We start from the raw sequence: 14,011 nt of genomic DNA on the forward strand, positions 1-14,011 counted from the left end.
CGCTGCTGCTGGAGTTTTAACCCGGACTAAGAGATCTGAACACATCACAGCAGCTTTAAAATCTTTACTCTGGCTTCCAGTCAGTCACAGAATAGATTTTAAAAGCCTGCTGATGGTTTACAATCTGTGATCTGTTCAGAGAATATAAAGCCAGCAGAGCTCTGAGACCCAAGGACTCAGGTCAGCTGGTCCAGTCCAGAGTCCAGACTAAACATGGAGAAGCAGCATTTAGCTGTTATGCTGCAAACAAGTGGAACAAACTGCCAGTGGAGATTAAACTTTCACCAAATGGAGACATTTTTAAATCCAGGTTAAAAACATTTCTGTTCTCATGTGTCTATGCATGAAATATCTTTTAACTTATCAAGACTGTTTCCTGTTTTTAAATTCATTTAAATGATTTTATTTGTTTCTCTTTATATTCTTTTATGTATTTTAATGCTTCTTCCACTCCCTGCTGCAATGCTTTTATTTTATGTAAAGCACTTTGAACTGTTTGTACATGAAATGTGCTATATAAATAAATCTGATCTGATTTGAAATCTAACCGAATCACCTCTGGAACCCGTTCAGAATCTGAACCCAGTTTAGATCTAACAGAATTACATCTGGAACCCGTTCAGAACCAGAACCCAGTTTAAATCTAACAGAATTACATCTGGAACCCGTTCAGAACCAGAACCCAGTTTAAATCTAACAGAATTACATCTGGAACCCGTTCAGAACCCGAACCCAGTTTAGATCTAACAGAATCACATCTGGAACCCGTTCAGAACCAGAACCCAGTTTAGATCTAACAGAATCACCTCTGGAACCCGTTCAGAACATCTGAAACCTTCTAAAACCCCCAGCTCTCGAACCTCCTGAGGACCAGAACAATAAGTGTCTGTTTTACATTTTTACAGCTTCGAGGTTCCAAAGAGTCTAAAATCTCATTAATGGGTTAAAAATTCTAAAAACTTGCATAAACCTTTAATAAAACATCTGAAGAATGATTCTAAATGATTAAAAAAATTATTTTCAGAATGAAGCAGAACACTGAGATTCTCATCAAAACCTTTAATTGTCAAGCTTGACATAAATATAAAAACAAAAACAGTTCATTTACAGACAGTGTTATTCCAGACCAAACCTGCAGTTTAAAGTGTTCTGGACCGTGAAACCCAGTGTTAAGAACCTCTGACCATCAGTGCCGCCTGGTTCCGCTCATCTTCAGGAGGGGGAAGCGCTTCTTTTACAGCAGTCCATCAGTTCCACTTTACATCTTTACAGAAGAAGAAAACAGCCGCGATAATCGATTGAATGAACGGCAGAAAAAGCCCATAAAAGTGTTCAACATTTCAAACTTTATACAAAACAAACAGCCGTTCTGTACATGCGTGTTTTAGTCCAGCTGGATGAGGACTGATAACTGAAGGGTTATCATGCATTCGCAGGATGAAATGAAGTCGGGCAGGCGAGCCGAAGCGTGTCCTCAGTCCAACATCTGGAGGAAACATTAGTTTCCTCTGACCAAGCGCCCGGTGTTCTTCCACGTTTTAGCTCATTAACCACAACAAACATGCTCCAAGCTAACCGGGAGAGCTTTCCCCTTCTGTCAGGGAAAGGAAATCCAACCGGAGGCTCTGTTGGGCACCGTGGGGACACCACGGGGACGAGTCGAACCAAAAGAAGCCGAGGTATCCCCCACCTGACGGGTGTGGTGTCCCTCAGGGATCATACCTAGATCCTCTAAAGTTTGTCCAACTCTAAATGTTCTGGAATATCTGTTTAAATATTTCTTATTATCGGATTGAAAGTGTTCTCGGGATACGCACGAGGGCGCCGCGGGGACGAGTCGAACCAAAAGAAGCCGAGGTATCCCCCACCTGACGGGTGCGGTGTCCCCTGGGATCATACCTAGATCCTAAGTTTGTCAAACTCAAAAGTTGTTCTGGGGAACATGATTTAACAGCTGGGATAAATCTGTTAACCCTCACCAGGTGTTCTGGTTGGAGAGAAAATAATTTTCTGATTTCGGCTTTTTTTAACTCAAAGTTTCAGAGCAACTCTGTTTAATCAGCGGCCGTGAAGCCACCGGTTTTCCCTTTGGAGCGGCTGAACTTCCTTTAATCACCTACTTGTTTGGACTCTGCAGAAAGGAGCTTAAAGGAGCACCGAAGCCCAGAGATTCTTCAGTTCTGCTTGTTTTCTGTCCCGGAAATGGCAGAAGTTCAGTTTGTGGTTAATGAGCCAAAACGTTTGAACTCGGCCTTCGTGACTCAGTTCCTGCATCCGATCTCCTCCTTGTAGCGGCTGGTCAGCGTGTTGGCTTTGAGCGTCAGTTTGGACAGAATGGCGTGCAGTCCGTTCAGGTGGAAGTGGAACTCTTTCTGGAGGTCGTCCTCCTCCGCCCGCGGCGCCTCCACCGGCCCCGCCTCCACCGGGCGGCGCTCGTCCCCCTGCAGGACGCCCCACTCGATGTCGTTGCGGATGGACTTGAGCAGGATGTAGGAGCTGTACATGTTGGCGTCCTGGTGGAAGTAGGCGCTGCCGTTGGGTTCGCCCACCGGTCCGTTGGTCTCTGGCGTCCTCAGGTCCTCGCCGTCGTCCAGCGGGACGTCCCGCAGCAGGCTGGGCACCATCACCGTCTGGTCCATGTTGTTGACGGCGCCGATGAAGCGGTTCATGGCGTTGAACAGCGAGTTCTTCTGGTTGTAGGAGGCGGACATCTGCATCATGGCGGCCCGCGGTCACAGCCCAGGGCCAAACTTAGCCCGATAATGCTCTTTAGGGATTATTCCCCCGGCCGCGGCCTGATCCTGGCCGGCTCTTAACCAGCTCCTGACCCCAGAGAGGAACTCACCGGACCAGTTCTCTGGCTCCAGACTCCCGTCCCTGCCGGCGGGGGGGCCGTGTCCTGCTGCTGGACCTCAGACGTTTCACCCAGCAGCCACCTGGAATAAATGAAGAGAAGACGGAGGATTTAACTGAAAGGAAGCAGAAGAAAATGTCTGCTTCAAACTGATGTCGACACCTGCAGGGTCCCACAGTCGGGTTGGAAGTGGTTTAACGACAAATTAACTAACGAGGAAGCCTTAAAACAGCCTGGTGGATGATTTCTATTGGCTGTGAGCCCAGTGTGAAAAAAAACCAGCGTAAAAAATGAGTAAAACAAGACCTAAATGATCATTAAACACCCAGAAACGCGTTGATTACACGCCCAGAAACGCGTTCATTACACGCCCAGAAACGCGTTCATTACACGCCCAGAAACGCGTTCATTAAACGCCCAGAAACGCGTTGATTACACGCCCAGAAACGCGTTCATTACACGCCCAGAAACGCGTTCATTACACGCCCAGAAACGCGTTCATTACACGCCCAGAAACGCGTTCATTACACGCCCAGAAACGCGTTCATTACACACCCAGAAACACGTTAATTAAACGCCCAGAAACACGTTCATTACACGCCCAGAAACGCGTTCATTACACGCCCAGAAACGCGTTCATTACACACCCAGAAACGCGTTCATTACACGCCCAGAAACGCGTTCACTATACGCCCAGAAACGCGTTCATTACACACCCAGAAACGCGTTCACTATACGCCCAGAAACGCGTTCATTACACGCCCAGAAACGCGTTCATTACACGCCCAGAAACGCGTTCATTACACGCCCAGAAACACGTTAATTAAACGCCCAGAAACACGTTCATTACACACCCAGAAACGCATTCATTACACACCCAGAAACGCGTTCATTACACGCCCAGAAACGCGTTCATTACACGCCCAGAAACACGTTCATTACACACCCAGAAACGCATTCATTACACACCCAGAAACGCGTTCATTACACGCCCAGAAACGCGTTCATTACACACCCAGAAACGCATTCATTACACGCCCAGAAACGCGTTCATTACACGCCCAGAAACGCGTTCATTACACACCCAGAAACGCGTTCATTACACACACAGAAACGCGTTCATTACACACACAGAAACACGTTCATTACACGCCCAGAAACGCATTCATTACACACCCAGAAACGCGTTCATTACACACCCAGAAACGCATTCATTACACACACAAACACGTTCATTACACACACAGAAACGCGTTCATTACACACCCAGAAACACGTTCATTACACGCCCAGAAACGCATTCATTACACACACAGAAACACGTTCATTACACGCCCAGAAACACGTTCATTACACACACAGAAACGCGTTCATTACACACCCAGAAACGCATTCATTACACACACAAACACGTTCATTACACACACAGAAACGCGTTCATTACACACCCAGAAACACGTTCATTACACGCCCAGAAACGCATTCATTACACACACAGAAACGCGTTCATTACACGCCCAGAAACACGTTCATTACACACACAGAAACGCGTTCATTACACACCCAGAAACGCATTCATTACACACCCAGAAACGCATTCATTAAACACCCAGAAACACGTTCATTACACACCCAGAAACGCATTCATTACACACACAGAAACACGTTCATTACACGCCCAGAAACGCATTCATTACACGCCCAGAAACGCGTTCATTAAACACCCAGAAACACGTTCATTACACGCCCAGAAACACATTCATTAAACACCCAGAAACGCGTTCATTACACACACAGAAACGCATTCATTAAACACCCAGAAACACGTTCATTACACACCCAGAAACGCATTCATTACACGCCCAGAAACGCGTTCATTAAACACCCAGAAACACGTTCATTACACGCCCAGAAACACATTCATTACACGCCCAGAAACGCGTTCATTAAACACCCAGAAACGCATTCATTACACACACAGAAACACGTTCATTACACGCCCAGAAACGCGTTCATTAAACACCCAGAAACACGTTCATTACACGCCCAGAAACACATTCATTACACGCCCAGAAACGCGTTCACTATACGCCCAGAAACGCGTTCATTACACACACAGAAACGCGTTCATTACACACCCAGAAACACGTTCATTACACGCCCAGAAACGCGTTCATTACACGCCCAGAAACGCGTTCATTAAACACCCAGAAACGCATTCATTACACACACAGAAACACGTTCATTACACACCCAGAAACACGTTCACTACACACACAGAAACACGTTCATTACACGCCCAGAAACACGTTCATTACACGCCCAGAAACGCGTTCATTACACGCCCAGAAACACGTTCATTACACACCCAGAAACGCATTCATTACACACCCAGAAACACGTTCATTAAACACCCAGAAACACGTTCATTACACGCCCAGAAACACGTTCATTACACACCCAGAAACGCATTCATTACACGCCCAGAAACGCGTTCATTAAACACCCAGAAACGCATTCATTACACACACAGAAACGCGTTCATTACACACACAGAAACGCGTTCATTACACACCCAGAAACACGTTCATTACACGCCCAGAAACACGTTCATTAAACACCCAGAAACGCGTTCATTACACGCCCAGAAACGCGTTCATTACACGCCCAGAAACGCGTTCATTACACACCCAGAAACACGTTCATTACACGCCCAGAAACGCATTCATTACACACCCAGAAACACGTTCATTACACACACAGAAACGCGTTCATTACACACCCAGAAACGCATTCATTACACACCCAGAAACGCATTCATTAAACACCCAGAAACACGTTCATTACACACCCAGAAACGCATTCATTACACACACAGAAACACGTTCATTACACGCCCAGAAACGCGTTCATTACACACACAGAAACGCATTCATTAAACACCCAGAAACACGTTCATTACACACCCAGAAACGCATTCATTACACGCCCAGAAACGCGTTCATTAAACACCCAGAAACACGTTCATTACACGCCCAGAAACGCATTCATTAAACACCCAGAAACGCATTCATTACACACACAGAAACACGTTCATTACACGCCCAGAAACGCGTTCATTAAACACCCAGAAACACGTTCATTACACGCCCAGAAACACATTCATTACACGCCCAGAAACGCGTTCACTATACGCCCAGAAACGCGTTCATTACACACACAGAAACGCGTTCATTACACACCCAGAAACACGTTCATTACACGCCCAGAAACGCGTTCATTACACGCCCAGAAACGCGTTCATTAAACACCCAGAAACGCGTTCATTACACACCCAGAAACGCATTCATTACACGCCCAGAAACGCGTTCATTACACGCCCAGAAACACGTTCATTACACGCCCAGAAACGCGTTCATTACACGCCCAGAAACACGTTCATTACACACCCAGAAACACGTTCATTACACGCCCAGAAACGCGTTCATTACACGCCCAGAAACGCGTTCATTAAACACCCAGAAACACGTTCATTACACGCCCAGAAACGCGTTCATTACACACACAGAAACACGTTCATTACACACCCAGAAACGCATTCATTACACGCCCAGAAACGCGTTCATTACACGCCCAGAAACGCGTTCATTACACCCAGAAACGCATTCATTACACACCCAGAAACGCGTTCATTACACGCCCAGAAACGCGTTCATTACACGCCCAGAAACGCGTTCATTACACGCCCAGAAACGCGTTCATTACACGCCCAGAAACGCGTTCATTACACCCAGAAACACGTTCATTACACACCCAGAAACGCGTTCATTACACCCAGAAACACGTTCATTACACGCCCAGAAACGCGTTCATTACACGCCCAGAAACGCGTTCATTACACCCAGAAACGCGTTCATTACACGCCCAGAAACGCGTTCATTACACGCCCAGAAACGCGTTCATTACACGCCCGAAACGCGTTCATTACACGCCCAGAAACGCGTTCATTACACGCCCAGAAACGCGTTCATTACACGCCCAGAAACGCGTTCATTACACGCCCGAAACGCGTTCATTACACGCCCAGAAACGCGTTCATTACACCCAGAAACGCGTTCATTACACGCCCAGAAACGCGTTCATTACACGCCCAGAAACGCGTTCATTACACGCCCAGAAACGCGTTCATTACACGCCCGAAACGCGTTCATTACACGCCCAGAAACGCGTTCATTACACGCCCAGAAACGCGTTCATTACACGCCCAGAAACGCGTTCATTACACGCCCAGAAACGCGTTCACTATACGCCCAGAAACGCGTTCACTATACGCCCAGAAACGCGTTCACTATACGCCCAGAAACGCGTTCACTATACGCCCAGAAACGCGTTCATTACACGCCCAGAAACGCGTTCATTACACGCCCAGAAACGCGTTCATTACACGCCCAGAAACGCGTTCACTATACGCCCGAAACGCGTTCATTACACGCCCAGAAACGCGTTCATTACACGCCCGAAACGCGTTCATTACACGCCCAGAAACGCGTTCATTACACGCCCAGAAACGCGTTCATTACACGCCCAGAAACGCGTTCATTACACGCCCGAAACGCGTTCATTACACGCCCAGAAACGCGTTCATTACACCCAGAAACGCGTTCATTACACGCCCAGAAACGCGTTCATTACACGCCCAGAAACGCGTTCATTACACGCCCGAAACGCGTTCATTACACGCCCAGAAACGCGTTCATTACACGCCCAGAAACGCGTTCACTATACGCCCAGAAACGCGTTCACTATACGCCCAGAAACGCGTTCATTACACGCCCAAAAACGCGTTCATTACACACCCAGAAAGGCGTTCATTACACACCCAGAAAAGCGTTCATTATACGCCCAGAAACACGTTCACTATACGCCCAGAAACGCGTTCATTACACACCCAAAAACGCGTTCATTACACACCCAGAAAAGCGTTCATTACACGCCCAGAAACGCGTTCATTACACGCCCAGAAACGCGTTCATTATACGCCCAGAAACGCGTTCATTACACGCCCAGAAACGCGTTCATTACACGCCCGAAACGCGTTCATTACACGCCCAGAAACGCGTTCATTACACGCCCAGAAACGCGTTCATTACACGCCCAGAAACGCGTTCATTACACGCCCAGAAACGCGTTCATTACACGCCCAGAAACGCGTTCACTATACGCCCAGAAACGCGTTCACTATACGCCCAGAAACGCGTTCACTATACGCCCAGAAACGCGTTCACTATACGCCCAGAAACGCGTTCATTACACGCCCAGAAACGCGTTCATTACACGCCCAGAAACGCGTTCATTACACGCCCAGAAACGCGTTCACTATACGCCCGAAACGCGTTCATTACACGCCCAGAAACGCGTTCATTACACGCCCGAAACGCGTTCATTACACGCCCAGAAACGCGTTCATTACACGTCCAGAAACGCGTTCATTACACGCCCAGAAACGCGTTCATTACACGCCCGAAACGCGTTCATTACACGCCCAGAAACGCGTTCATTACACCCAGAAACGCGTTCATTACACACCCAGAAACGCGTTCATTACACGCCCAGAAACGCGTTCATTACACGCCCAGAAACGCGTTCATTACACGCCCAGAAACGCGTTCATTACACGCCCGAAACGCGTTCATTACACGCCCAGAAACGCGTTCATTACACGCCCAGAAACGCGTTCATTACACGCCCAGAAACGCGTTCATTACACGCCCAGAAACGCGTTCATTACACGCCCAGAAACGCGTTCACTATACGCCCAGAAACGCGTTCACTATACGCCCAGAAACGCGTTCACTATACGCCCAGAAACGCGTTCATTACACGCCCAGAAACGCGTTCATTACACGCCCAGAAACGCGTTCATTACACGCCCAGAAACGCGTTCACTATACGCCCGAAACGCGTTCATTACACGCCCAGAAACGCGTTCATTACACGCCCGAAACGCGTTCATTACACGCCCAGAAACGCGTTCATTACACGCCCAGAAACGCGTTCATTACACGCCCAGAAACGCGTTCATTACACGCCCAGAAACGCGTTCACTATACGCCCAGAAACGCGTTCACTATACGCCCAGAAACGCGTTCACTATACGCCCAGAAACGCGTTCATTACACGCCCAGAAACGCGTTCATTACACGCCCAGAAACGCGTTCATTACACGCCCAGAAACGCGTTCACTATACGCCCAGAAACGCGTTCACTATACGCCCAGAAACGCGTTCATTACACACCCAAAAACGCGTTCATTACACACCCAGAAAGGCGTTCATTAAACACCCAGAAACACGTTCATTATACACCCAGAAACGCGTTTATTACACACCCAGAAAAGCGTTCATTATACGCCCAGAAACACGTTCACTATACACCCAGAAACGCGTTTATTACACACCCAGAAAAGCGTTCACTATACGCCCAGAAACGCGTTCACTATACGCCCAGAAACGCGTTCACTATACGCCCAGAAACGCGTTCATTACACACCCAAAAACGCGTTCATTACACACCCAGAAAAGCGTTCATTATACACCCAGAAACACGTTCACTATACGCCCAGAAACGCGTTCATTACACACCCAAAAACGCGTTCATTACACACCCAGAAAAGCGTTCATTATACACCCAGAAACACGTTCACTATACGCCCAGAAACGCGTTCACTATACGCCCAGAAACGCGTTCATTACACACCCAGAAACGCGTTCATTACACACCCAGAAAAGCGTTCATTATACGCCCAGAAACACGTTCACTATACGCCCAGAAACGCGTTCATTACACACCCAAAAACGCGTTCATTACACGCCCAGAAAAGCGTTCATTACACGCCCAGAAAAGCGTTCATTACACGCCCAGAAACGCGTTCATTACACGCCCAGAAACGCGTTCATTATACGCCCAGAAACGCGTTCATTACACACCCAGAGGAAGGAAAGGAAACAAAAGGAAAGGAAATTAAATGAAACGGAAGGAAAGGAAAGGAAACAAAAGGAAATTAAAGGAAATGAAACAGAAGGAAAGGAAACAAAAGGGAAAGAGAAGGAAAGGAAAGAAAGGAAAGAGAAGGGAAGGAAAGGAAACAAAAGGAAAAGGAAAGGAAACAGAAGGAAAGGAAATTAAATTAAACAGAAGGAAAGGAAACAAAAGGGAAAGTAAGGAAAGGAAAGGAAAGAAAGGAAAGAGAAGGAAAGGAAAGGAAACAAAAGGAAAAGGAAAGGAAATTAAATTAAACAAAAGGAAAGGAAAGAGAAGGAAAGGAAAGAAAAGGAAAGAAAAGGAAAGGATAGGAAACGAAAGGAATGAAAGGAAAGAGAAGGAAAGGAAAGGAAACAAAAGGAAAAGTAAGGAAAGGAAAGGAAAGGAAACGAAAGGAAAGAAAAGGAAAGAGAAACACCCAGAAACGCGTTCATTTAACACATAAACCCTAAAACTGAACTCCTCCTGCTATGCATCCATTATCGGACAGCGTTTCCCGGCTCATTCTTTAACTTTCTCTCCGACAGACCTTAGAGGAACTCCGGGGATAAAAAAGCAAAAGTTCTCCTCCAGATTCTCTCATTTTGTGTTGATATTCGTTTTATTTTCCATGTAAAAGCGGAGCTGCTGCATACAAAAACTACAAGCTGAGAGTAAAGGAGGAACAGAAGATAACCGCCGAAGTTTTTAAAAGTATATTACTTTTTTTTTTTTTAAGTATATTAATGTTTTTAAACGGTTGTGGACCAACGGTAGCGTCATTTCTGCGGGAAATGTCCGTTTACTGGAGGGGGTCCGCTGGGTAAAATACCAGGAAATGAACTGCGACGTCCATATAAATATATATAAAAAAATTTATATTTATTTTATATTTATAAAAACAGTAATCATATTTAAATATAACAACAGAAGTCACTTTTAAAGTTTGCGTGCCGGTTATTAACGGCGGTTACGAGTTGAACTCTCGGCTTTTTCCGGAACAAATCGGCCGCGCATCCCCTGTTACAAATCACCGCCCTGATGACGGCTAATTCCGGGTATCCGGCATGGGTCGGCCCCGCTGCAGCGGTGAAACCTCGGCGGGCAGGAGCCCGGAGCTCTTACCGTGTAATCGGGTCGTTCCCGGGCGGCTGGTGGTGGGTCCGGGACCGCTTTTCCGTTCGTTTATCCGTGCGGGAGTGGGCAGCACCGGGCACCGGTCAGCGAGTTCGTCGGGAAGCGGCTGGCAGCGGAGGAGCAGCAGAGGGGCGGAGCTATCGGTCACAGCCAATCACAGCGGGGCACGACAGATGCAGCCAATCACACAGCGTTTGACGTCACACAGACCGTTGGAAAATGTTACATTGTTTATAAAAAAATTAAATATAGATTTAACGGTATTATGAATATATATTAACGGTATTATTATAATGTAAAATCAAGAAATTAATAATATTTAGCATAATCTTGTTATTCCAGTTTTATTACAAAATATTTTTGTTGTACTTTTTAAATATTTGTATTAAATTAATTACATTATAGAATGTTGTCATTTTATTATTCAGTTCAGTAGAATAAATTTGTAATATGATAGATATGTCACTCCCTAAAGAAGTAACTGATTGTGTTCTAAAACCATTATTTCATAAATGTGATCAATATTTTCCAACGGAATCTTTTCTAAATTGAATAAAAGTGTCCTCCAAAAGTGGTTCCTAACGATGATAGTAAAACGTTGAGAAGCGAAGCGAGACTTGTCTTTACAGCTCGATTTTCTAACGTGCTTGGAAGATTAGTCTATGAATAGATTTGAAAGCTTGTTACGTAGAATTACTTCAGTTTAGTTTTAGGGACAATGGATCGGCATCTCCTGCAGTGATTTACAGGCTTACAGAAACTATACCAACAGCAGTTGATGTGAAACAGGACAGTGTGGGGGTGTTATTGATGAACAGTTCTGCTCTGTGATAGGACAAGGTGATGAACTCCTGGGGAATCCCTTAGCAATGGGGATTTTCATGCCAACAATGGGTTTTCGAGAGATATTCGTTGAAGATTCATTGGGGCCATCAGGTGGAGACACTCCTTCAACAGTGTTTTGATGACGAACCCATTACAGCTCCAGCGGGCTCATTGGCGACACCTGGCACCCCAGGTGCGCCTCCCTCTGCTTGGACTTCCCCTGGCCATGGTGGCTTTCCATAAACCTTGTCCTCAAATTCCCAGGTCCTTCAGCAGCCTGAAGGTTGATTGGCCCACAAACCCTCTGCACCTGACCTCGACTCAAGTGCGAGTTCGACTTAATGAGGCTGTTCCATTTTCCCCTCGGCACTGTTAGCATCACCATTAAAGGGACAGTTCGCCTCTTCTGACATGAAGCTGTGTAACATCCCATATCAGCAGCATCATTTCTGAACATCTTCTTACCCCCTGCTGCGTCCTGTGAGCAGAGTTCCAGCCTCGTTTTGGTGTTGATGAAGGTAGTCCGGCTAGTTGGCTGGGGTTTAAAAAATAAAGCGTCTTGCTTCTCAAAACAATATGGCTGAGTGAACAGGGGATGACCAGATCCTCTAAAGTTTTTCCAGCACAAAATGTTCTGAAAGGTCAGGTCTAAAGGCCTCAGTATGTTTCTCAGTCAGCTCTCCGTCGGGATGTCGGATACCCAAAGCAGTTCACCTCCCGATCAGCAGGCGGCGCTACGTTAGACGACCCAATCTCTTACGTCTATGGTGAAAGTGGTTGATTGGCTGTTCACCTTCCGGCTCCGTTCCTCACAGTGAACGATGGCGACCGACAGAGAAAGACTGTTGTTGGAGTCGGAGCTCGTTGATGTTGAAATGCAGATAATTCTGACCAAATGTTGCCCGGCACACAGTAAACTCTTTTTAAAATGGCGGTGTTGTTGTTCTGAGAGGAAGGAGCTAAAACGGAAAAGGGATTCCGGACATGATGCTGTTAGCCAACCAATCACAACCCTTGGGGTCTCCGCGAGTCTCCGTCGCCTCGACAGACAGAAAGAAATGTTGGCCGACACACGCCAACAACGAAGAGCGTCTCCGGTAGGGTCTCCGTAAGCGACCATAAATCAGCCTTAAGATTTGTTGCTGCGATTTTGGCAGAGAAACTTTGCTCGGGTCCACAATCAACTTCCAGTCTGGTGCTCCCCAAAGCTGGCCAAGGTGGGGTGTAGATGTTCAGGCTCCTTTTGGTGTTGCACCTGCCTTGATAAATGTAATTGCGGGTGTAGGCAAAACTCAGACAAAACTGAAATCATTGTCTGTGGCCCACAGAAACAAAGAGAAAGTGTTATCAGTCACCTTGAGACTCTCTCTAAAACCTAACTATCAAGTTAGAAATCTCGGGGTAATATTGGACTCAGACTTGAACTTTAACAGCCACATTAAATCTGTAACATCAGCAGCTTTTTACCATCTAAAAAACATTGGCAGAATCAAAGGAATAGTGTCTAAAGCAGACTCAGAGAGACTGATCCATGCGTTAGTCTCCAGCAGGTTAGACTGCTGTAACGGCCTGCTCACTGGGCTCTAAACGGGCTGTAAGACAGCTGCAGTACATCCAGAACGCTGCTGCTCGAGTCCTGACTACAACCAGGAAATACCACCATATTAGTCCAGTGCTCAGGTCTCTGCACTGGCTTCCTGTCGCTCAGAGAATAGACTTTAAAATCTGGAACAGCCTTCCAGAAGATGTGAGACAGGCCTCAGCTCTGACCATGTTTAAATCCAGGCTGAAAACAGTTCTGTTTAGCTGTGCATATGACACCTGAAAGTGTTTTATCTGCACTCTTCACTTTTTAATTATTTAATTAATGATTATTTTTAATGGGTTTTTCCATTTTATTTATTTTTTTTATTTATTTTTAATGATTTTATTGCCTTCTTGTGATTTTATGTAGCTGTAAAGCACTTTGAATCACCTTGTGTACAAATTGTGCTCTATAAATAAAATTGCCTTGCCTTGCCTAGGCATGGATGGGGGAAGAAGGCACACCATTGTTGGATACCCACCTATTGTTTAGGCTAGCTGCAAGACACTTCAGCCCCCAGGAGTGTCCCCAGATGTAACAACCCTGTGACAGGCTCATATTGCTGCCTACCAGGAGGCGTTTCAGGCTGG

General features: G+C 46.3%; 1 protein-coding gene across 1 annotated transcript; it reads right to left on the reverse strand.

Annotated features, from left to right (window-relative positions):
- Positions 1 to 1,051: 1,051 nt before the first annotated feature.
- LOC142391304 (mid1-interacting protein 1-B-like) lies at positions 1,052 to 11,139 on the reverse strand. Its single transcript, XM_075477071.1, has 2 exons — positions 11,000 to 11,139; positions 1,052 to 2,936 (listed from the first exon to the last, which is right to left on the reverse strand). The coding sequence occupies exon 2, from the start codon at positions 2,718 to 2,720 to the stop codon at positions 2,262 to 2,264; it is 459 nt and encodes a 152-aa protein (XP_075333186.1). The 5' UTR covers positions 2,721 to 2,936; positions 11,000 to 11,139; the 3' UTR covers positions 1,052 to 2,261.
- Between the last annotated feature and the right edge of the window lie 2,872 nt (positions 11,140 to 14,011).

The sequence above is a fragment of the Odontesthes bonariensis genome, chromosome 11 (assembly GCF_027942865.1).
Source record: "Odontesthes bonariensis isolate fOdoBon6 chromosome 11, fOdoBon6.hap1, whole genome shotgun sequence".
Classification (NCBI taxonomy): domain Eukaryota; kingdom Metazoa; phylum Chordata; class Actinopteri; order Atheriniformes; family Atherinopsidae; genus Odontesthes; species Odontesthes bonariensis.

What these genes read in the sequence shown, in the direction of transcription:
- LOC142391304 (XM_075477071.1), bottom strand. Translation starts at nt 2,720, where the DNA reads ATGATGCAGATGTCCGCCTCCTACAACCAGAAGAACTCGCTGTTCAAC.